The sequence below is a fragment of the Musca domestica genome, unplaced genomic scaffold (genome assembly GCF_030504385.1).
Source record: "Musca domestica strain aabys unplaced genomic scaffold, Musca_domestica.polishedcontigs.V.1.1 62, whole genome shotgun sequence".
Classification (NCBI taxonomy): Eukaryota; Metazoa; Arthropoda; class Insecta; order Diptera; family Muscidae; genus Musca; species Musca domestica.
The window spans coordinates 431699-457517 of NW_026712369.1; the positions used below are offsets into that span (position 1 = coordinate 431699).

Here is a 25819-nt window from a genome sequence, read left to right on the forward strand (position 1 = left end):
ACGAAGTAAGAAACAATGTGGTTAAGGTCAGTGATTCATGTAAACAACAGAAAGGAGGGATAATTTAAAAATGGAAATTAAAATGAGAATTTAAATAGAATATTTTTCAATAAATTTGTTACCATGGATTTTTTAATTAAATATTTTATTTACAGATTTCTTGTGTTTGGAGACTCATAGTGAAATTTGATGCAGAACATATTTGCCATTGGCACCAATCTCCTAATAGGACGTCATGAGGGACATTTTGGTAGAAATTGGAAAACTTCCAAATTTTTTTTTGTAAATGAATTTGTTACCATTAATTCTTTACTTAAATATTATGTTTACATTTATCTCTTGTTTACAGGCTCCTACTGAAATTCGATGTAGAATATTTTTGTCATTGACACCAACCCGCTAAAAGGATGTCTACATGGTTATTTAGGTGCAATTCCCAAAAACTACCTTGAAATATTTACACATGATAGTTTTCTGTTATTTTTTACTTAAATATTATGTTTACAGATATCTGTTGTTTGAAGACCCGCAGTAAAATTTGATGCAGAACAATTTTTCCATTAACATCAACTCCCTAAAATGATGTCTAAAGGGTTATTTTGGAGCATTATCACAACTACTTAAAAATATGTGCAAGTAAATTTGTAACCATTGATTTTCGACTTAAATAATATTTTTACACATTTCTCTTGTTTGCAGATCTCGAGTAGAATTTGATGTAGAACACTTTTGCCATTGCCATCAAAGTCCTTATAGCATGTCTTGGGTGATATTTTGGTGGAATTTCGAAACCTAACCTTAAATGGATGTGTAAGTACTTTATACCTAATTTATGAGCCATTATTTATCAGAATTTATTATATTTACAGATTTTCATTGTTTGCAGGCTCCTACTGAAATTCGATGAAGAATATTTTTGTCATTGACACCAACCCGCTAAAAGGATGACTAGATGGTTATTTTGGTGCAATTTCAAAAACAACCCTGAAATATTTTCATTGAGTGTTTTCTATGAATTTTTTACTTAAATATTATTTTTACAGTTATCTTTTGTTCGCAGACCCAAAGTGAAATTTGATGCAGAGCAATTTTGCCGTTAACATCAACTCCCTGAAATAATGTCTAAAGGGTTATTTTGGAACAATGTCAAAAACTACTTAAAAATAACGCAAGAGAATTTGTAACCATTGATTTTCGACTCAAATATTATTTTTACACATTTCTCTTGTTTGCAGACCTCTAGTAGAATTTGATGTAGAACACTTTTGCCATTGCCATCAAAGTCCTTATAGCATGTCTTGGGTGATATTTTGGTGGAATTTCGAAACCTAACCTTAAATGGGTGTGTAAGTACTTTATACCTAATTTATGAGCCATTATTTATCAGAATTTATTATATTTACAGATTTTCATTGTTTGCAGGCTCCTACTGAAATTCGATGTAGAATATTTTTGTCATTGACAATAACCCGTTAAAAGGATGTCTAGATGGTTATTTTGGTGCAATTCCCAAAACCACCCTGAAATATTTACAATTGAATGTTTTCTATTAATTTTTTACTTAAATATTATTGGTACAGATATCTGTTGTTCCCAGACCCATAGTGAAATTCGATGCGGAGCAATTTTGCCGTTAACATCAACTCCCTGAAATAATGTCTAAAGGGTTATTTTGGAGCATTATCGAGAACTACTTAAAAATATGTGCAAGTAAATTTGTAGCCATTGATTTTCGACTCAAATATTATTTTTACAGATTTCTCTTGTTTGCAGACCTCTAGTAGAATTTTATGTAGAACACCTTTGCCATTGCCATCAAAGTCCTTATGACATGTCTTGGGTGATATTTTGGTGGAATTTCGAAACCTAACCTTAAATGGGTGTGTAAGTACTTTATACCTAATTTATGAGCCATTATTTATCAGAATTTATTATATTTACAGATTTTCATTGATTGCAGGATCCTACTGAAATTCGATGAAGAATATTTTTGTCGTTGACACCAAACCGCTAAAAGGATGTCTATATGGTTATTTAGGTGCAATTCCAAAACCACCCTGAAATATTTACAACTGATTGTTTTCTATAAATTTTTTATTTAAATATTATTTTTACAGATATCTGTTGTTCCCAGACCCATAGTGAAATTCGATGCGGAGCAATTTTGCCGTTAACATCAACTCCCTGAAATAATGTCTAAAGGGTTATTTTGGAGCATTATCGAGAACTACTTAAAATATGTGCAAAAGAATTTGTAACCATTGATTTTCGACTCAAATATTATTTTTACAGATTTCTCTTGTTTGCAGACCTCTAGTAGAATTTTATGTAGAAAACTTTTGCCATTGCCACCAAAGTCCTTATAGCATGTCTTGTGTGATATTTTGGTGGAATTTCGAAACCTAACCTTAAAAATGTGAGTTAGTATTTTTTGTTCATATACCTAATTTATGAGCCATTTTTTATCAGAATTTATTACAATTACAGATTTCCTTTATTGGCAGACCCATACTAAAATTTGATGCAGAATATTTTTGTCAAAGACACCAAGCACCAAAAATTGTGTCTTGAGGGACATTTTGGCCCAATTCCAAAAACTAATCTCAAAATTGTTAATAAGTATTTTATGTTCATGTACCTAAATTGTTAGATATATTTTATGAAAAATTATTGTACTTACAGATTTTTGTTGCATGGAAGCTAGTACTAAAATTTGATGCACAACACATTTGCCATTGACACCAACCACCAAAAATGGGGTCTAGAGGGACATTTTGGCCCAATTCCAAAAACTAAACTCAAAATTCCTAATAAGCATTTTATGTTCGTATTCCTAATTTGTTAGACTTATTTTATCAAAATCTATTTTCTTTACAAATTTTTGTTGTATGGAAAGTGATACTGAAATTCGATTCAAAACACATTTGCCATTGACACCAACCCCCAAAAATGGCCTCTAGAGGGACATTTTGGCCCAATTCCAAAAATTATCCTTTAAATTGTTAATAAGTATTTTATGTTCATGCACCTAAATTTGTTAGACTTATTTTATAAAAAATATATTGTACTTACAAATTTTTGTTGTATGGAAGCTAGTACTAAAATTTTATGCACAACACATTTGCCATTGACGCAAACCCGCTAAAACGGTCTCTAGAGGGACATTTTGGCCCAACTCCAAAAACTAAACTCAAAATTACTAATAAGTATTTTATGTTCGTATTCCTAATTTGTTAGACTTATTTTATCAAAATCTATCATGTTTACATATTTTTGTTGTATGGAAGCTTTTACTAAAATTTGATGCACAACACATTTGCCATTGACACCAACCTCCAAAAATGGGGTCTAGAATGACATTTTGGTCCAAATCCAAAAACTAACCCCAAAATTGTTAATAAGTATTTTATGTTCATGCGCCTAATTTGTTAGACGTATTTTATAAAAATATATTGTACTTACAGATTTTTGTTGTATGGAAGCTAGTACTAAAATTTGATGCACGATATATTTGTCATTGAAACCAACTACCTAAAACGGTCTCTATAGGGACATTTTGGTCCAATTCAAAAAACTAACCTCAAAATGCTGAATAAGTATTTTATGTATCTCATGTTCAAGTTCTTATCGTAGATTATATCGATATTTATTAATTAAATCTATTTCTTTTGTAAGGAGATTCATAGTGAAATTTGATGTAGAATACGTTTTGTATTGACATAAATTCACGGAAATGAAGCTTTGAGGGTCTTTTTGCCTCAAATCCAAAACTAGCCAAACATTTAAATTTTTTATAAATATAATCAATTTGTTGTTGGTATTTTTGTAATATTTATTAGATTTCCAGTTTTCAAATATTCAAGAACTTATACTGAAATACGATGTAAAATATTTTTCCCATCGGTACTAACCCCCTAAAATGAAGTTTTGATGGAATAATTATGGCAAACAGAAAAGTAGTCATTTAATTTCCAAAAATCGACACTATATTTATGTACCCAATTTATTATTGTTATTTTTGTTGATATTTATTATTTATATCGATTTCATTTGTAAGGAGACCCATAGTGAAATTTGATATAGAATACTTTTTCCATTGACCCGAATCCACTAAAATGAAGTTTTGAGGGTCTTATTGCCTCAAATCCAAAACTAACCTAAAATTTTAATAAGACACATTTTTGAAAAATTGATCAATTTGTTGTTGGTATTTTTGTAATATTTATTAGATTTACAGTTTTGAATTGTTCTTGAACCTATACTGAAATACCATGTAGAATATTTTTTACATTGGTATCAACTCCCTAAAATGAGGTTTTGATGGACTAATTATGGCAAACAGAAAAGTAGTCATTGAATTTCGGAAAATCTAAACTATATTTATGTACCCAATTTATTATTGTTATTTTTGTTAATATTTGTTATTCATATCGATTTCATTTATAAGGAGACCCATAGTGAAATTTGATGTAGAATACATTTTCCATTGACACTAATCCACTAAAATGAAGTTTTGAGGGTCTTTTTGGCTCAAATCCAAAACTAAACTAAAATTTTAATTAGACACATTTTTAATCAATTTGTTGTTAGTATTTTTATAATATTTATTACATTTACAGTTTTGAATTGTTCTAGAACTAATACTATAATACGATGCAGAATTTTTTTTCCATTGGTATTAATCCCCTAAAATTAAGTTTTGATGGACGAATTATGGCAAACAGAAAATTAGTCATTTAATTTCCAAAAATCGACAATCTATTTATATCCCCAAGTTCTTATAGTAATTTATATTGATATTTATTAATTTAATCGATTTCATTTGTAAGGTGACCCATAGTGAAATTTGATGTAGAATACATTTACCATTGACACAAATCCTCTAAAATGAAGTTTTGAGGGTCTTTTTGGCCCAAATCCAAAACTAACCTAAAATATTAATAAGACACTTTTTTTAAAACATAATCAATTCGTTGTTAGTATTTTTGTAATATTTATTGGATATACAGTTTTGAATTGTTTGGGAACCCATATTGAAATTTGATGTAGAACATTTTTTCCATTGACACTAAATACCAAAAATCAAGACTTAATAGGCATTTTACCCGATTTTCAAAACTTCCTAAAATTTTTCCTTAAACGTATTTTTTGATTTATATACCTAAAGTATCTCTAATATTTCATTGATATATACTACAGCGTTATAATTTTTGAATTCTTAGAGTTATATTAAAATTGAGTGAAGGCTATTTTCACATTGAGGGCGTTGTACGATATCATAAGTCCACTCCTACCCGGCCGTTTTGTTTCTTTCCTTTGAGGTTTATCTATAAATAGACCAAAAATGTGTATTTTTGCCAGCAAAGGAATTGTAGTGTTATTTTCAATTTTCTTCTTGAGGTTTTATAGCATTGGGGAATCCAGTTCCTCTTTAGTATACAACTAAAAGGGGTTTGAGAAAGTTCACCATCAAGTTTTCCCTTATCCATTGCATGGATATTGATATTGAAAGAAATGGATTTCAAGTTGATTTTCTTTTATGGCTGCCTTTTTGTGTTGTTCTCAATTGGTCATGGTAGAGAGGATATCCGAGGACACTCATGGATTAGTGTGGAGAATATTGACAATTTACAAGAATGTAGTAGAGATGTGAGTATTTGAAATAAGTATTTAATTTTTATTTATTTATTTTTCTCATTATTTTTTAGAAATCGCCACATCTTTCCAGCAATTCGAAAATGGAAAACCATATTATTCGGAGCTCGTATAACACGAATGATAATATCACAATTTGTATAAGATTGCACATAATTGTTTATTTCAGCTGTGTAGTAGTCATACTGGCAACGATCGCAGTCATGTTGTATTTTTGTAATTATATACATTTAATTATATAAATATTCAAAATAAATTACTGTGAAGGATTGTTAGTCTTTGGTAGCCCTGAGAACAATGCTTAAAAAACTAGAAATTTTTAGAAATATTTTTCAACACATCTTGAAGCCGAGATTTTTTCAAATCTTTTTTAAAAATAATAACAAAATTAAAATATAAAATAAAAAAAAAAAAAAATAAGAATTAAATGAATGCATTAAAAATTTAAAATAAGCTGAAAATTCTTCCCTAAACGTTTTTAGAAACCTACAAAAATCGTAAAACCACTGAGACCTTTTAAATAATAATCTTTATAATCCAAGAGCACTGAAAGTTTTATTTTTTACACAACCAAAAACTTAAAAAATATTTAAAAATTAATTAAAAATTAAAATGGCTATGCGTGAGTGGACAAATCAAGAATCCTTTACACTAGGCAGGGAAAATAGCTATAAAAATTGGGAAAAAATGAAAATTAATAAAAAAATAGAAATAATATTAAATAAAAAATCCGGGAAATTATCTATGAAAAAATGTTAGAATTCAAAACCCTTGAAATCCTCCAGAATTTTGAAAATAATAAAAAAAAAATCAAAAATAAAATAAAAATTGTTTTTTAATGACATTAAGCCAAACAATTAACCAAATAAGTAAAATAATACTTTTAGAAATCTATCAATTAATTTTCTGAAAAAAATCTAGGATTATTAAAAAAATATCCCCATCTTCTTTAAGAAATATTCTCAAAGTTTTAGGGATATTGGAGCCCAGAAGCAATATTTTTAATAATCCAAGAGCTTGAAAACTTCAAAAAATAAAATAAAAATTTTAAGAAATAAATAAAAAATAAGAAGAAAAATTAAAAAAATAAAAAATAATAAATAAAAATTATAAAAAAATATCTTAAAATTAAAAATGGTTTAGAAAAGGAATTAAAAAAGATCTTGAAAACAATGAAAAACAAAAATATTCCGTTAATCTTTAGAAAATAGTCTCAAAATTTTAGGAGTTTTGGAAAAATATTTTTGAGAGTCCTGGAGCCCAGAAAAAATATTTTAATAATCCTTGAGCTTTGAAAAATTTAAAAAAAAAAAAATAAAAAATAAAGAAAAAAATAAAAATTATAAAAAAATGTATCTTAAAATTAAAAAGTGTTTGGAAAAGGAATTAAAAAGATCTTGAAAACAATGCTTTTAAAATACTGCAGTTATCAATGAATTTTCTGAAAAATTTAGGGTTATTAAAAAATATTCCGTCTTTCTTTAGAAAATAGTCCCGAAATTTTAGAAATTTTTGAATAATATTTTTAAAAGCCCTGAAGTCCTGAAGCCCAGAAACAATATTTTTAATAATCCTTGAGCTTTGAAAAATTAAAAAAAAAATTAAAATAAAAGTAAAAATAAAGAAAAAAAAAAAAAAAAATAAAAATTATAAAAAATATATTTTAAAATTAAAAAGTGTTTGGAAACAATATTTTTAAAATTCTATTATCAATGATTTTCTGAAAAAAAACCTAAAATTATTAAAAAATATTCCGTTCTTCTTCAGAAAATAGTCTCAAAATGATAGGAATTTTCGAAAAATATTTTTAGAAGTCCTAGAGGCCAGAAACAATATTTTTAATAATCCATGAGCTTTGAAAAATTAAAAAAAAAAAAATAAAAAAATTAAAATAAAATAAAATAAAAAATAAATAAAAATTATAAAAAAATATATTTTAAAATTAAAAAGTGTTTGGAAACAATATTTTTAAAATTATATTATCAATGAATTTTCTCAAAAAAAAAACCCAAAATTATTAAAAAATATTCCGTTCTTCTTCAGAAAATAGTTTCAAAATTGTAGGAATTTTCGAAAAATATTTTTAGAAATCCTAGAGCCCAGAAACAATACTTTAAATAATCCATGAGCTTTGAAAAATTAAAAAATAAAAATAAAAGAAAAGAAAAGAAAAAAATAAAAATTATAAAAAATATATTTTAAAATTAAAATGGGGTTTGCAAAAGAAATTAAAAAGATCTTAAAAACATTGCTTTTAAAATTCTGCAGTTATCAATGAATTTTCTATATAGGATTATTAAAAAATTGTCCGTTATTCTTTAGAAAATAGTCTCAAAATTTTAGGAATTTTGGAAAAATATTTTTAAAAGTCCTGAAGCCCAGAAACAATATTTTTAATAATACATGAGCTTTGAAAAATTAAAAAAAAAAAAATTAAAACAAAATAAAAAATAAATAAAAATTATAAAAAATGTATTTTAAAATTAAAAAGTTTTTGGAAACAATATTTTTAAAATTATATTATCAATGAATTTTCTCAAAAAAAAAAAAAAAAACCTAAAACTATTAAAAAATATTCCGTTCTTCTTCAGAAAATAGTCTCAAAATTGTATGAATTTTCAAAAAATATTTTTAGAAGTCCTAGAGCCCAGAAACAATATTTTTAATAAACCAAGAGCTTTGAAAATTTTAGAAAAAAAAAAAAAAATACTTAAAATTGAAGAAAAAATAAATGTTATAAAAAATATATTTTAAAATTCAAAATTGTTTCGGAGCCATAATTAAAAGTTACGGGTGCATTAAAAATGTATTTTGAAAAATCAAGGAGCTTAAAAAAATTCAAATTAAATTATATAAAATATAATGCATACAGGGTGATGTGAAAAAAACTGCAAAAAAGTCAAACGCCATAGTTATAATCATCATTTTAATAATCCATGAGCTTCGATTAAAAAAAATAAAATAAAATATAAAGAAAAAAATATAAAAAATATATTTTAAAATTAAAAAGTGTTTGGAAAAAGCATTAAAAAGATCTTGAAAACAATATTTTTAAAATTCTATTAACAATGCATTTTCTGAAGAAAAAAAAAACAAAATTATTAAATTATTCTTCTTCAGAAAAAAGTCTAAAAATTGTAGGAATTTTGGAAAAAAAAACGCTGGTTTCGTTCCAGTCGCTTCTTTACTTTTTAAAACAATTTCTGCCGATGTTGCTGTTTTCTTCCGTCCACTTCCTTGAGGTTGGGCTATCAGTATCACGGTAATGAGCGATGGTACGAGGCACAAAAGATTTATTCACATTTAAATGCTGGAGTGCTCTAGCCACTTGTGCTTTTCCAGCCAAATTCGAAAGAAATCACGATATCACGCTTGAATTCCGAACCACGAATAACTTTTTTTCTGGAAAATTCTCACCAAAATGCTTTTCAACGCTTGTAAACAATATAATGAGCTATGACTGAAATAATTTGGAACAGCTGTCGGACGAGTGGCTTAGAAATGACAGCAGTCTGAAGTTGGTTGCAGTTTTTTCATCTCACCTTGGCTTGAAAAAATCTCAAAATTTTTGAAACCAAAAACAACTATTTTATCTATTCATGAAATATTAGAGCTTTGTCAACTATTTTTAAAAAAACTAGAAAAACAACCTTAAACATTTTCTCAGATTTTTTAAAAATAAAATAAAAAATCTTAAAAAAATTAGAGCGACAAAAAAATACTCAAGATTCGGCAATCTTCAAAAATATTCCAAAAAAAATGGCAGGCCCCCGAACATTTTTCTTAAAAATCTGAAGCCTAGCAAAAAATTTCTTAATAATCCAAGAGCACTGAAAATTTTAATTAAAATTCAAAAATATTAAAAAAAAAACTTAAAAATTCTAAAGCCTTAAAAATAATAATAATATAGGCCTGACAAAAATTCTCAGAAGCCTTAAAATATTTTAGACAAATCCGATATATATGAAATATTGGAGTTTTGTCAAAAAAAATTAAAAATAAAAAAATCTTTAAAAATATTTTCAAATTTTTAAAAATTAAAAAAAAAATAAAAAAATAAAAATCTGGAAAAATAAATAAAAAAATTAAATAATAAAATCTAAAAATTCTTAGAAATTTTAAAACCAAAAAAAAAAAAAAAAACTTAAAATTCTCAGAAGCCTTAAAATATGTTAGACAAATCCGAGATATATAAAATATTGGAGTTTTGTCAAAAATATTTTACAATAAAAAAAAAAAAAAAAAATCCTTAAAAATATTTTCAATTTTTTTTTAATAAAAAAAAATCTTAAAAAATAAGAAAAATCTTAAAAAATAAATAAAAATTTTTAAATAATAAAATCTTAAAAATTTTAGAACCAAAAAAATTTAAATTCGATAATTTTCAAAATATCCTAAGAATTTCAGGATCCCGAAAAGTTTTCTAAAAAATTCTGAAACCTTCCAAAAATTTCTTAATAATCCGAGAGCCTTGAGAAAATAATAAAAAAATCCCAGAGGCCTTCAAAAATGTGTCCTAACGACTCCAGAAGTCATACGAAAATATTCTTCAAAATCCACACAGAATATAAAAACATCACCTCAACAGGCTTAATCACGTTTCCAAACAGAGTTCATCGTTTTGAAAATAGAAAAAAATATATATCACCCATGAATATGGATGTGGTTAAATTATTTTTACAGAAAATAAATCATGGTCTTTAGAAAAAAAAAAAAAAAAAAAAATAAATAAATAAATAAATCATTTTTTATTTTTAATTTTCTTTGACGCTGGCGTTGATATAAAATCTAAAGATTTTCCATTTTTGCCATTCAGTTGAAGCGTGGATTTTTAGTCGTACGTTCATTTGTTCGTCCGAGTCCTGAAAAATGCATATCAAGTGGATTTTCTTATTCGGTTGTCTAATATTTTTCCTGAGCAACTGTGAAAATGTCTTGGTGAGGCGAACAACGAGAGGTGGAAATAGTGGCAACAGTATAAGGAATCGTAGTGGCTATGTAAGTGTGTGTGTGTGTGGAAAATTTAAGGATTCTTTACGCTAGGCAGGGAAAAAATAACTATAGAAATTTGGGAACCATTTAAAAATTTTAAAAATTAAAAAAAATAACAAAATTAAAAATTAAAAAAAAAATAAAAAATTAAAAAAAAAAATAAATAAAAAATTAAAAAATAAAAATTAAAAAAAATTAATAAATTAAAAAAATAAAATGTAAAATAATATTAAATAAAAATTAAAAAAATATATAAAATAAAATTGAAAAAATATATTTTAAAAATTAACAGTGTTTGGAGACTGTACTCAAAAAATTCTATAAAATATATAAACATAAAAAAATCATTTCTAGGATCGATAAAAATATTCCCTTCTTCTTTAGAAAATAGTCTCAAAATTTTAGAATTTTGTGAAAAATATAATATAAAAAAAATTAAAGAAATGAAAATTAAAAAAAAAAATAAATAAAAAATTAAAAAAAAAACTAAAATAAAAATAAAAATTAAAAAAAAAATTAAAAAAAATATAAAATAAAATTGAAAATATATATAAAAAATATATTGTAAAAATTAACAGTGTTTGGAGAATATACTCAAAAAAAAAAAAAAAAAAATATAAAATATATAAACTAAAAAAAATCATTTTTGGGATCGTTAAAAATATTCCCTTTGTTCTTTAGAAAATAGTCTCAAAATTTTAGGAATTTTTGAAAAATATTTTTCAAAAGTCCTGGTGCCCAGAAACTATATTTTTAATCTTCCAAGAGCATTGGCAAAATTAAAAAGCAAAAATAAAAAAATATAAAAATTAAAACAATCAAAAAAAAAAAAAAAAAAACAAATTTTGAAGATTTTTCAAAAATGTGATTGAAAACATAAATAAAAAATAAACGTCCAAAGAACTTAAATATAAATTTTGTCGCCTTGAAAGTTTGATCCACAAATTTAAAAAGTAATATTTTACAAAAAAAAATCCTGGAAAAAATCTATGAAAAAAGGTTTGAATTCAAAACCCTTGAAATGCTTCATAGTTTTAATGAGTATAAAAGCTGTAAGTTCGGTAACTTTAAATACCCTAAACTATTTGGAAAGAATTTGTGAAATTTTCAAAAAAAAAAAAAAAAAAAAAAAAAATTAAAAATTCTGTTAAAATCTTAAAATTATTGAATGTAGGTGTTGTATTAGGGTCTATACGACGACATGAACCTGCATAGGTAACTGGTAATTTGTTGATTTTAGCGACATTATTCACCGGAATTCTTTCAGTTTTGGTATTTGAAGTTCGAAATGGATACCACTGCCTAAGACAGCAGATTGTCTGTGACGGTCCACGTCTTCGTATAGCCCCCATAAAGCGGCACCTCTCGATATTCGGTATTTTGATGATTTTAGCGACATTATTCACCGATTTTTTTTTAATTTTCGCATTTGAATATTGTGGTGGCTTATGACAAAATTTACCTATGCAGGTGCATGTCGTCGTATAGATCCTAATATAACAGCTACATTCGGTATTTTTAGGAATTTAACAGGAATTTTATTTTTATTTATTTATTTATTTTTTTTTTTTTTGAAAATGGCCAAAATCGTTCCAAATGGTGAAGGGTATTCAAAGTTCGCCCCGGCCGAATTAAAAGATTTTTTACTTGTTTTAAAATTTTTTTTTTAATTGCACTAAATTTTTTTTTATTAAAAAACAAAAACGTTTTTTTTGGAAAAAAATTGAATTTAAAAAAGAAAATTAATACATTTTTTTCTGAAAAAATTGAATTAAAAAAAATAATTAATATAATTTTTTTTTTTAAATTTGAATTAAAACAAAATAATTAATATAAAAAATCTGTAAAACTCAGTAAATATTTTTTTTATTAAAAAATGCTTTATTGTTAAAATTTCTTTTGAAAAAATTGAATTTAAAAAAAATAATTAGTATATTTTTTTTTGAAAAAAATTGAATTAAAAAAAATAATTAATATAAATTTTTTTTTAAAATTTTGAATTTAAAAAAAAAATAATTAATATAAAAAATCAGTAAAATTCAGTAAATATTTTTTTTATTAAAAAAAGCTTTATTGTGAAATTTTTTTTTTTGAAAAAATTGAATTTAAAAAAAATAATTAATATATATTTAAAAAAAATTGAATTAAAAAAAAAAATAATTAATATAATTTTTTTTTTAAATTTTGAATTAAAAAAAATTAATATAAAAAATCGGTAAAATTCAGTAAATATTTTTTTTATTAAAAAAAGCTTTTTGTTAATTTTTTTTTGAAAAAATTGAATTAAAAAAATAATTAATATACATTTTTTTTAAAAAATTTTGATTTAAAAAAATAATTAATATAAAAATCAGTAAAATTCAGTAAATATTTTTTTTATTAAAAAAGCTTTTTTTTAAGATTTTCTTTGAAAAAAAAATCGAATTTAAAAAAAAAATAATTAAAATATTTTATTTTTTGAAAAAAAAAACAAAAAAAAAATAATATAATTTTCTTTTTTAAAAAAAAAAAATGAATTTCAAAAAAAAATAATAATGAATATAAATTAAATACGTTTTAACATACCAAATAATAAAATATTTACTTTTAAAAAACAAACAGAACAAAAATAAAAAAAATAGACGACTCTTCATCTCGAAGCCTTTAAAAAATGTTTTTTTTTTTATAAATTCCTTGTTTTAATTTCTCTTTCAGTCGCCAAAACAAGGCTCTGTGGTGAGCTCTTCGAAAGTGAGTGTTTTGAATAAAATTTTTTATTTTTTATAATTTTTAAAATTTTTAAAATTTTTAATTTTTTGTTTAATTATTTGTAGGGTACCAACTATTATAGAGGAACCACTCGATATGTAAGGAAAATTTGAATTACCAAAAAAAATATTTTTTTTTATAATTTTTTTATTAAATTTTGTTTTTTTAGCAACCAAGGCTGGCCTCAGCACCTCCTCCGCCTCCACCACCACCACCTCCTCCGGCGGCGGTAAGTTTATACGTATACCAAAATTATGTTCTAAAAATAAATACAAAATTATTTTAGTTACATGGCGGTAATTATAGAAGACCAGGAAATAAACGACCAATACAACCGATTGCTAAGCCCATGGTTGCGGTGAGTTGAATTCAAGAGGTCGCAGGAAAAAAAAATGAAACTAATTTTGGCAATTTTTTTTCCAGAGTCCCGCCATAACCAAAATTGGAGTCGTTCCCACTTTCCACAGTGCACCGGTGAGTTTTAAAATATTTTCATCAATAAAATATTTTATCATTAATGCTGCGTATTCTAGGCCAAGGCGGTTTTTTTTTAATTTGAAAAAATTTTCAAATTTTCCAATTTTTTTTTTATACCGTCATAGCCATAGGGTTTCTGAGGGCATACATCCTTTTGATATGACCCAGACATGCCTCATCGAAAAAATGTTTTTAGATCCTAGGTCTTTTTGGACCAAAACCGTTTCAGGACATTTGGAGGAGATTTAGGGGTGGGTGTCCGCCTATCTAGACTGACTGCTGCGCTCGATAACTTTCAAAAGAAGTATCCGATTCGATCCAAACTTGGTACATCGTAATATTATTGTCAAACTTAGATCGAGTTCGGAGATGGGCCAAATCGGTGCACTTCTTCTGGTACCTCCTCCACAACGGGTCAAAATTTTGAATAACAAAAAAATCTCATAAAACGCGAAATAAGAATCCGATTACTTTCATACTCGACATACCCCAATATTTCTATCAACGCAAGATGTGGTGTAAAGATATTATGTATCGGTCCCCTCTATCTGGTACCTCCCCCACAAAGGGGTCAAAATTTTGAATAGACAAAAATCTCATAAAACCCGAAATGAGCGAAATGTTTTTATCAACACACGATCGGTTGAGAAGGTGGAAAATATCGGACCACTCCTTCAGGTACCTACCCCACAAGGAGTCAAAATTTTTGAATAACCCAAAAAGCTCATAAAACTCAATGTAAGCATCCTATTACTTTCAAAATCGGCATTTGGAAATATTTCTATCAACACAAGATCTGGTGTGAAGATGGTAGATATCGGTCCACCCCTTCAGGTACCTCCCCCACAAAGGGGTCACAATTTTGAATAACCCAAAAATCTCATAAAACTCGAAATGAGCATCCAAGACTCTTCAAACCCGGCACATCTCAATATTTCTATCAACACAAGACCTAATGTGAAGATGGTAGATATCGGACCACTTCTTCTGGTACCTCCCCCACAACGGGTCAAAATTTTGAATAATACAAAAGTCTTATAAACCGCGAAATGAGCATCCGATTATCTTAAGACTTGACACCTGTCAATATTTCCATCAACACAAGATGTGGTGGGAAGATGGAAAATATCGGACCACTCCTTCTGATACCTCCCCCACAAGGGGTTAAGATATTTGAAAAAATATAAGCCTCATAAAAAGCGAAATAAGCCTTCGATTACTTTCAAACTTGGTACCGGTCAATATTTTTATCAACACACGATCTGATGTGAAGATGGTAATTATCGGCCCACTCCTTCAGGTACCTCCCCCACAACGGGTCAATATTTTGAATAACCCAAAAAGCTCATAAAACGCAATATGAGCATCCGATTACTTTCAAACTCGGCACATCTCAATGTTTCTATCAACGCAAGACTTGATGTGAAGATGGTAGATATCGGACCACTCCTTGAGGTACCTCCCCCGCAACAGGTCAAAATTTTGAATAACCCAAAAAGCTCATAAAACGCGATGTAAGCATCCGATTACTTTCAAAATCGGCACATGTCAAAATTTCCATCAACACAAAATCTTGTGTGAAGGTGGAATATATCGGTCGACTCCATCCGGTACCTCCCCCACAAAGAAGTCAATATTTTGAATAACCAAAAGGTTCATAAAACGTGAAATGAGCATCCGATTATCTTCAGACTTGACACATCCCAATATTTCCATCAACACAAGATCGGGTGTGAAAATGGCAGAGATCGGTCCACTCCTTCAGGTACCTCCCTCACAAGGGGTTAATAAATTTGAAAAAATATAAGTCTCATAAAAAGCGAAATAAGCCTTCGATTACTTTCAAACTCGGTACATCCCAATATTTCTATCAGCACAAGATCTGGTGTGAAGGTGGAAAATATCGAACCACTCCTTCAGGTACCTCCCCCACAAAGGGGTAAAAATTTTGACATTTTTTGTCAACTTTTTTAAATTTTTTTTTAATTTTTCAATTTTTCCACTTCTGGTACCTACCCCATAAAGTATCAAAATTTGTAACTTTTTTATTTTTTTATTTCTTTTTTAATTTTAATTTTTTTTAATTTTTAAAATTTTATTTTTTTATATATATTTTTTTTAATTTTTATTTTTTTTTATTTTTAAAATGTTATTTTTTTTTTCAGAAATTTAATGCCTCTCGTCCCCTATACACAGCTCAGCATGGCAATGGACGTCGTAATAATACCCAACAATGGTCTCAAACGGTAAATGAAAAAAACTCTGGTACCTACCCCACAAAAGGTCACAATTTGTAACTTTTTTATTTTTTTTTTAAATTTTTATGTTTTTTAATTTTTATTTTTTTAATTTTTATTTTTTTTTTAAATTTTTTTTAATTTCTTTTTATTTTTAAACTTTTTATTTTTTTTTTAATTTTTAAAATTTTATTTTTTTCAGAAAGTTAATGCCTCTCGTCCCCTATACCCAGCTCAGCATGGCAATGGACGTCGTAATAATACCCAACAATGGCCTCAAACGGTAAATTAAAAAAAAAAAAAAAAATGAATAAAACAAATTTGAATACAATTTCAAAATTTTAGAGAATCAATACAAATGCCACTAGCTTTGGCGGCAATGTACGGCGCAATAATACTCAGCAATGGCCCCAAATGGTAAAATAAAAATACTTTTTTATACAAAAAAAAAAAAAAAACAATGGAAAACAATTTCAAAATCATTATTATTTTAGAGACCCAGACGTGTTGGCAGCAATTATCGGAATACCAGTCTCAACGCTTTTCCCTACAACACTCGGCCAAATATGGTGGGTACAAATGTTACTCCCAGTAAATTAGGTCCGATTTAGTATTCCAATTTTTATTTTTTCAGAACTTCACCAGAAATGCAACACATATTGGAGCCGGTGGCAGGTCTTCTACCCCAGCTCAAGTGACAACCAATGAAATTATACCAAAGGTAAAATAATTAAAAAATACGAAATTTCTATTAATTTTTTTTTAATAATTCAAGATTTTTAAAAAAATGAACGAATTGAAAAAAAATATTTGGGGAATTGATTTTTTTATTCGATCATTAAAAAAAATATTTTAAAAAATCCACGTTTTTATGGATTTTTAAAAAAATAATTTTTAAAATATCTTAATTCTTTTAGAGAATATATTACATATATATTTTGCAAGATATATATTTTGCTATTGAAACAAATATATTTAAAAAATATATATTTTTTTAAATTAGCAACAAAAAAAATATTTTTAAAAATTCCTTAATTTAAAAAAAAATATATATTTTTTAAATCCACGTTTAGATGGCTTTAATTTATGTTTTATCAAAATATGTAGGTTGTATTCTTTTTTTAAAATCCACTTTCTGATTTTCTGTAAAAATTCCTTTTTTAAAGTATCTTAAAAAAGTCCACGTTTCAAGATGAGCCTTGAAAAAATATTTTTAAATAATCCACGTTTATGGATGAGTCTTGAAAAAATATTTTTAAAAAATCCACGTTTATGGATGAGACTTGAAAAAATATTTTTAAAAAATCCCCGTTTATGGATGAGCCTTGAAAAAATATTTTTAAAAAATCCACGTTTTTGGATGAGCCTTGAAAAAATATTTTTAAAAAATCCACGTTTATGGATGAGCCTTGAAAAAATATTTTTAAAAAATCCACGTTTATGGATGAGCCTTGAAAAAATATTTTTAAAAAATCCACGTTTATGAATGAGCCTTGAAAAAATATTTTTAAAAAATCCTCGCTTATGGATGAGCCTTGAAAAAATATTTTTAAAAAAACCACGTTTTTGGATGAGCCTTGAAAAAATATTTTTAAAAAATCCACGTTTATGGATGAGCTTTGAAAAATATTTTAAAAAAATCCACGTTTATGGATGAGACTTGAAAAAATATTTTTAAAAAATCCACGTTTATGGATGAGACTTGAAAAAATATTTTTAAAAAATCCACGTTTATGAATGAGCCTTGAAAAAATATTTTTAAAAAATCCTCGCTTATGGATGAGCCTTGAAAAAATATTTTTAAAAAAACCACGTTTTTGGATGAGCCTTGAAAAAATATTTTTAAAAAATCCACGTTTATGGATGAGCTTTGAAAAATATTTTAAAAAAATCCACGTTTATGGATGAGCCTTGAAAAAATATTTTTAAAAAATCCACGTTTATGGATAAACCTTGAAAAAATATTTTTAAAAGATCCAAATTTCAGGATAAGCTTTGAAAGAATATTTCTAAAAAGTCCACGTTTATGGATGAGCCTTGAAAAAATATTTTTAAAAAATCCACGTTTATGGATGAGCCTTGAAAAAATATTTTTAAAAAATCTGAATTCAATATTTCAAAATTTTCCAGGTCTTTGTTGGCAGTCAAAATTCGGCCCCTCCTCCTTCAAATCCCAGTATAAACATAAACGTCAATCTACCCGACAATGGACAGCAGAACAATCCGGAAAAGTCGAATAAAAAATCGAGTTGGGTATCGCAGGCCTGGAAGGGTATCAAGGATGTAAGTGTATTTGAGAACCAAAATTCAACGCCCCCTCCCCCGTTTGCCAAACTTTTCAACACTAAATAAATATTCTTACTTTTTTAGAAATTTAATTCAAACCCCAAAAAGGAAACTCGCACAACAATCACCCACAGCTTGGCGAAGGGTCCGCCAAATCATGTCGTTGAAACATTTGCCGATTACAGCTGGGACGACGTGAACGCAGATGTGCGACTAGCTGGCACTACGAAATCCGCCCAGAAATCCATCACAAATAAAATTCTCATTTTCTCCGGCTGTGCTGTGTTAGTTTTGTTGGCGGTCAGCCTGATTGCCAACTTCTATGCTCGTAATCGCCGATCGGCGGATTTGAATTGAAATAAGTTGTCGATATGATTTTATGTTATTATATACTAATGTTTGCAAAAAAAAAATAAAAAAATAAATAAAAAAAAATTAATAAAAAAAATACAAAATTCAAAAAAATCTGTGGCTTTGGAAAAGTTTGTTAAAACATATCCAAAACTGAAAAAAAATATTTTTAAAAAATCCACGTTTATGGATGAGCCGTGAAAAATATTTTTAAAAAATCCACGTTTATGGATGAGCCGTGAAAAAATATTTTTAAAAAATCCACGTTTATGGATGAGCCGTGAAAAAATATTTTTAAAAAATCCACGTTTATGGATGAGCCGTGAAAAAATATTTTTAAAAAATCCACGTTTATGGATGAGCCGTGAAAAAATATTTTTAAAAAATCCACGTTTATGGATGAGCCGTGAAAAAATATTTTTAAAAAATCCACGTTTATGGATGAGCCGTGAAAAAATATTTTTAAAAAATCCACGTTTATGGATGAGCCGTGAAAAAATATTTTTAAAAAATCCACGTTTATGGATGAGCCGTGAAAAAATATTTTTAAAAAATCCACGTTTATGGATGAGCCGTGAAAAAATATTTTTAAAAAATCCACGTTTATGGATGAGCCTTGAAAAAATATTTTTAAAAAATCCACGTTTCAAGATGAGCCTTGAAAAAATATTTTTAAAAAATCCACGTTTCAAGATGAGCCTTGAAAAAATATTTTTAAAAAATCGACGTTTCCAGATGAGCCTTGAAAAAATATTTTTAAAAAATCGACGTTTCAAGATGAGCCTTGAAAAAATATTTTTAAAAAATTCACGTTTATGGATGAGCCTTGAAAAAAATTTTTTAAAAAATTCACGTTTATGGATGAGCCTTGAAAAAATATTTTTAAAAGATACATGTTAATGGATGAGCCTTGAAAAAATATTTTTTGAAAAATCCACGTTTATGGATGAGCCTTGAAAAAATATTTTTTGAAAAATCCACGTTTATGGATGAGCCTTGAAAAAATATTTTTAAAAAAACCACGTTTATGGATGAGTCTTGATAAAATATTTTTTGAAAAATCCACGTTTATGGATGAGCCTTGAAAAATATTTTTAAAAAATCCACGTTTATGGATGAGCCTTGAAAAATATTTTTAAAAAATCCACGTTTATGGATGAGCCTTGAAAAATATTTATTAAAAAATCCACGTTTATGGATGAGCCTTGAAAAATATTTTTAAAAAATCCACGTTTATGGATGAGCCTTGAAAAATATTTTTAAAAAATCCACGTTTATGGATGAGCCTTGAAAAATATTTTTAAAAAATCCACGTTTATGGATGAGCCTTGAAAAATATTTTTGTTAGAAAATTCACGTTTATGGATGAGCCTTGAAATATATTTTTAAAAAATCCACGTTTATGGATGAGCCTTGAAAAAATATTTTTAAAAAATCTACGTTTATGGATGAGCCTTGAAAAAATATTTTTTAAAAATCCACGTTTATGGATGACCCGTGAAAAAATATTTTTAAAAAATCCACGCTTCAAGATAAGCCTTGAAAAAATATTTTTAAAAACTCTACGTTTATGGATGAGCCTTGAAAAAATATTTTTCAAAAATCCACGATTATGGATGACCCGTGAAAAAATATTTTTAAAAAATCCACGCTTCAAGATAAGCCTTGAAAAAATATTTTTAAAAAATCCACGTTTCAAGATGAGCCTTGAAAAAATATTTTTAAAAAATCCACGTTTCAAGATGAGCCTTGAAAAAATATTTTTAAAAAATCCACGTTTCAAGATGAGCCTTGAAAAAATATTTTTAAAAAATCCACGTTTCAAGATGAGCCTTGAAAAAATATTTTTAAAAAATCCACGTTTCAAGATGAGCCTTGAAAAAATATTTTTAAAAAATCCACGTTTCAAGATGAGCCTTGAAAAAATATTTTTAAAAAATCTAAATTCAATATTTCAAAATTTTCCAGGTCTTTGTTGGCAGTCAAAATTCAGCCCCTCCTCCTTCAAATCCCAGTGTAAACATAAACGTCAATGTACCCGGCAATGGACAGCAGAAAAATCCGGAAAAGTCGAATAAAAAAACGAATTGGGTATCGCAGGCCTGGAAGGGTATCAAGGATGTGAGTGTATTTGAGAACCAAAATTCAACGCCCCCTCCCCCGTTTGCAAAACTTTTCAACACTAAATAAATATTTTTACTTTTTTAGAAATTCAATTCAAACCCCAAAAAGGAAACTCGCACAACAATCACCCACAGCTTGGCGAAGGGTCCGTCAAATCATGTCGTTGAAACATTTGCCGATTGCAGCTGGGACGACGTGAACGCAGATGTGCGACTAGCTGGCACTACGAAATCCGCCCAGAAGTCCATCACAAATAAAATCCTCATTTTCTCCGGCTGTGCTGTGTTAGTTTTGTTGGCGGTCAGCCTGATTGCCTACTTCTATGCTCGTAATCGCCGATCGGCGGATTTGAATTGAAATAAGTTGTCAATATGATTTTATTTTATTATATACTAATGTTTGCAAAAAAATATACAAAAATAAAAACATAAAAATTTCAAAAAAATCTGTGACTTGGAATAATTTGTTAAAAATGTTCAAAATTGAAAGAAAAACCGTGTTTCGGGATGACCCTTGGAAAAATATTTTTAAAAAATCCACGTTTATGGATGAGCCTTGAAAAAATATTTTTAAAAAATCCACGTTTATGGATGAGCCTTGAAAAAATATTTTCAAAAATCCAAGTTTCAGGATAACCCTTGAAAAAAATTTTTTTTTTAAATTTTCGTTTATGGATGAGCCTTGAAAAAATATTTTTAAAAAATCCACGTTTCAGGATGACCCTTGGAAAAATATTTTTAAAAAATCCACGTTTATGGATGAGCCTTGAAAAAATATTTTTAAAAAATCCACGTTTATGGATGAGCCTTGAAAAAATATTTTTAAAAAATCCACGTTTATGGATGAGCCTTGAAAAAATATTTTTAAAAAATCCACGTTTATGGATGAGCCTTGAAAAAATATTTTTAAAAAATCCACGTTTATGGATGAGCCTTGAAAAAATATTTTTAAAAAATCCACGTTTATGGATGAGCCTTGAAAAAATATTTTTAAAAAATCCACGTTTATGGATGAGCCTTGAAAAAATATTTTAAAAAATCCAAGTTTATGGATGAGCCTTGAAGAAATATTTTTAAAAAATACATGTTAATGGATGAGCCTTGAAAAAATATTTTTAAAAAATCCACGTTTATGGATGAGCCTTGAAAAAATATTTTTAAAAAATCCACGTTTATGGATGAGCCTTGAAAAAATATTTTAAAAAATCCAAGTTTATGGATGAGCCTTGAAGAAATATTTTTAAAAAATACATGTTAATGGATGAGCCTTGAAAAAATATTTTTAAAAAATCCACGTTTATGGATGAGCCTTGAAAAAATATTTTTAAAAAATCCACGTTTATGGATGAGCCTTGAAAAAATATTTTTAAAAAATCCACGGTTATGGATGAGCCTTGAAAAAATATTTTTAAAAAATCCACGTTTATGGATGAGCCTTGAAAAAATATTTTTAAAAAATCCACGTTTAGGGATGAGCCTTGAAAAAATATTTTTAAAAAATCCACGTTTATGGATGAGCCTTGAAAAAATATTTTTAAAAAATCCACGTTTATGGATGAGCCTTGAAAAAATATTTTTAAAAAATCCACGTTTATGGATGAGCCTTGAAAAAATATTTTTAAAAAATCCACGTTTATGGATGAGCCTTGAAAAAATATTTTTAAAAAATCCACGTTTATGGATGAGCCTTGAAAAAATATTTTTAAAAAATCCACGTTTCAGGATGGCAAAGTTTAAGTTTTATTATTTTTTGTTGTTTTTTTATAAGAAATATATTTTTTTAGATAGGTCTACACATTCCTTTACAATCCTTAATCAAATGACTTCTTCATTGTGTTTTTTTTTTGTTCTCGATCACAAAATACTCCAGCGCAGGCTGGGTTCACCATCCTCTTTCGAGCCTCGGTTATATTGTTGCCAAGCAAGGCCATCAATCCCAAGAGCAGGGTCCACAAAATTAAAATGTTCATGGTGAAAATTGTAGAGGACTAATACCGATGGCTGGCTGATGCAATACTGTGCCAATATTTTCTAATCAACTTGGATTTAAGTACTGTGTGGCGTCGATTTATTTTCAAAAAATTAGAAATTAAAAAAAAATAACAAATGATTGCGATTTGTCAGTGACTCACATGAAAATTTTGAAAAATTATGAAAATATTTATATCAACCCATCATTGAATAATACCTGTACCTATCAATGACTCATATAGAAATTTTGAAACACATCGATTATTTTTAGAAATACATTTTGGAATTCATTTTCAGGTCTTTTACACTGATTTACAGAAACGTCATAAACTGTATAAAAGGTGTAAAAAATGGATAATCATAAGTACAAAAGGTATGAATTGACAATAAAAATTAATAAAGAGCTGTTATTAAGGATTGTTTGACCATTTTTGGAGTTTTCGACAAAATGTCGTAAATGTCAAAAATGTATAAAACCTAGAAAAACTGTTCCAAATACCCTCAAACACATTTCACAAATCGAGAAGTAACTATTGGGATGATTTTGATGTTTTTGACATTTTGTCAAAAACGTATAATAAAGTATAAAATATGTAAAAAGTCGATTATCGAAGGAAAAAAGGTATGCAATGGAGCTAGAAATGTATAATACGTCGATATTATGCTTTTTATGTCAATTTTTTGAGTTTTTGACAAAAAGTCGTAAATGTCAAAAACGTCAAAAAGCTTGTTAAACTATATAAAATGCCCTTAAACACTTAAATTATTCTTAGAAACAAATTTTAGAATGATTTTGAGGTTTTTGACATTTTGTCAAAAACGTATATTAATGTATAAAACATGTAAAAAGTCGATTATCGAAGGAAAAAAGGTATGCAATGGAGCTAGAAATGTATAATACATCGATATTATGGTTTTTATTTGAATTTTTTGAGTTTTTGACAAAATGTCGTAAATGTCAAAAACATCAAAAAGCGTGTAAAACTATATAAAATGCCCTCAAATGCACCAATTATTCTTAGAAATACATTTTGGAGCGATTTTGAAGTTTTTGACATTGTGTCACAAAAGTCAAAAACTGTATAAAACGTGTAAAAAGTGTGTTATCAAAAGAAAAAATGTGGGAAATGACAATAAAAATGAATAAAAAACTATTATAAAGGGTTGTTTGACCCTTTTTGGAGTTTTTGACAAAATGTCGTAAATGTCAAAAATGTATAAAACCTGGAAAAAATGTCCAAAATACCCCTTTAACATACTTAATATGCGAAGAAATAAAATTTGTGACAATTTTGAGGTTTTTGACATTTTGTCAAAAACGTATAATAATGTATAAAACATGTAAAAAGTCAATTATCGAAGGGACGAAGGTATGCAATGAAGCTAGAAATGTATAATTCATCGATATTATGCTTTTTATGTCAATTTTTGGAGTTTCTGACAAAATGTCGTAAATGTCAAAAACGCCAAAAAACTTGTGAAACTATATAAAATACCCTCAAACTTTTCACTTATTCTTTTAAACAAATTTTAGAATGATTTTGAAGTTTTTGACAATGTGTCACAAAAGTCAAAAACTGTATAAAACGTGTAAAAAATGGATTATCATATGAAAATAGGTATGACTTGACAATAAAAATTAATAAAGAGCTGTTATTAATGGTTGTTTGACCATTTTGCGAGTTTTTTGACAAAATGTCGTAAATGTCAAAAATGTATAAAACCTGGAAAAAATGTCCAAAATACCCTTAAACACATTTAACATATCGAGAAATAGCTATTGGGATGATTTTGAGGTTTTTGACATTTTGTCAAAAACGTATAATAATGTATAAAACATGTAAAAAGTCAATTATCGAAGAGAAAAAGGTATGAAATGAAGTTGGAAATGGATAATACATCGATATTATGCTTTCTATGTCCTTTTTTTGGAGTTTTCGACAAAATGTCGTAAATGTCAAAAACGTCAAAAAGCTTGTAAAACTATAAAAAATACCCTCAAACACTTCACTTATTCTTTTAAACAAATTTTAGAATGATTTTGATGTTTTTGACAATGTGTCACAAATGTCAAAACTGTAAAAAATGGATTATCTTATGAAAATAGGTATGACTTGACAATAAAAATTAATAAAGAGCTGTTCTTAAAGGTTTTTGACCATTTTTGAAGTTTTCGACAAAATGTCAAAAATGTATAAAACCTAGAAAAACTGTCCAAAATACCCTCAAACACATTTAACATATCGAGAAATAGCTATTGGGATGATTTTGAGGTTTTTGACATTTTGTCAAAAACGTATAATAATGTATAAAACATGTAAAAAGTCAATTATCGAAGGGAAAAAGGTATGAAATGAAGTTGGAAATGGATAATACTTCGATATTTTGCTTTTTATGGCCAAGTTTGAACTTTTCGACAAAATGTCGTAAATGTCAAAAACGGAACAAATCATGTAAAATTATATAAACTGCCCTTAAATACATCAGTTACACTTACAAATAAATTGTGGGGTGATTTTCAAGTTTTTGACATTGTGTAACAAACGTCATAAACTGTATAAAACGTATAAAAAATTAATTATCAAATGAAAACAGGTATGAATTGACACTAAAAATAATAAATTGTTGTTATGAAGGGGTTTTTCTTGCCATTTTTGGAGTTTTTGACAAAATGTCGTAAATGTCAAAAGTGTATAAAACCTGGAAAACTGTGCAAAATACCCCCTTAACATACTTAATATGCGAAGAAATAGATTATTTGATGATTTTGAGGTTTTTGACATTTTGTCAAAAACGTATAATAATGTATAAAACATATAAAAAGTCAATTATCGAAGGGAAAAAGGTATGAAATGAAGTTGGAAATGGATAATACTTCGATATTATGCTTTTTATTGCCAAGTTTGAAGTTTTCGACAAAATGTCGTAAATGTCAAAAACATAAAAAAGTGGGTAAAACTATATAAAATGCCCTCAAAT

At 27.0% G+C, this 25819-nt stretch overlaps 2 protein-coding genes and 1 long non-coding RNA gene across 8 annotated transcripts in view; 2 read left to right on the forward strand and 1 right to left on the reverse strand.

The window, feature by feature from the left end:
* The window catches only part of LOC101899509 (centrosomal protein of 104 kDa), a 285464-nt gene that overhangs the window by 43911 nt on the left and 215734 nt on the right, over window positions 1–25819 (reverse strand). The gene's annotated exons all lie outside the window — the stretch shown is intronic.
* LOC131805859 (uncharacterized) lies at window positions 39–1500 on the forward strand. The gene is made up of 6 exons (XR_009343863.1): window positions 39–282; window positions 350–427; window positions 508–636; window positions 700–810; window positions 870–1346; window positions 1406–1500. It is a non-coding gene; the product is annotated as an uncharacterized LOC131805859 (long non-coding RNA).
* LOC101899665 (serine/threonine-protein kinase pakB-like) lies at window positions 10455–21301 on the forward strand. 3 transcript variants are annotated; one of them, XM_059129559.1, is made up of 13 exons: window positions 10455–10653; window positions 13342–13377; window positions 13461–13493; window positions 13565–13624; window positions 13682–13753; window positions 13819–13869; window positions 16038–16118; window positions 16312–16392; window positions 16455–16526; window positions 16604–16678; window positions 16744–16830; window positions 20715–20867; window positions 20955–21301. In XM_059129559.1, the coding sequence occupies exons 1-13, from the start codon at window positions 10525–10527 to the stop codon at window positions 21225–21227; spliced, it is 1203 nt and encodes a 400-aa protein (XP_058985542.1). In that variant the 5' UTR covers window positions 10455–10524; the 3' UTR covers window positions 21228–21301. The 3 variants fall into 3 exon arrangements, with proteins under 3 accessions (XP_058985542.1, XP_058985541.1, XP_058985543.1); XM_059129558.1 differs by lacking the exons at window positions 20715–20867; window positions 20955–21301 and adding exons at window positions 18240–18392; window positions 18480–18813 and having other exon boundaries at window positions 10456–10653; XM_059129560.1 differs by lacking the exons at window positions 16038–16118; window positions 20715–20867; window positions 20955–21301 and adding exons at window positions 18240–18392; window positions 18480–18813 and having other exon boundaries at window positions 10456–10653.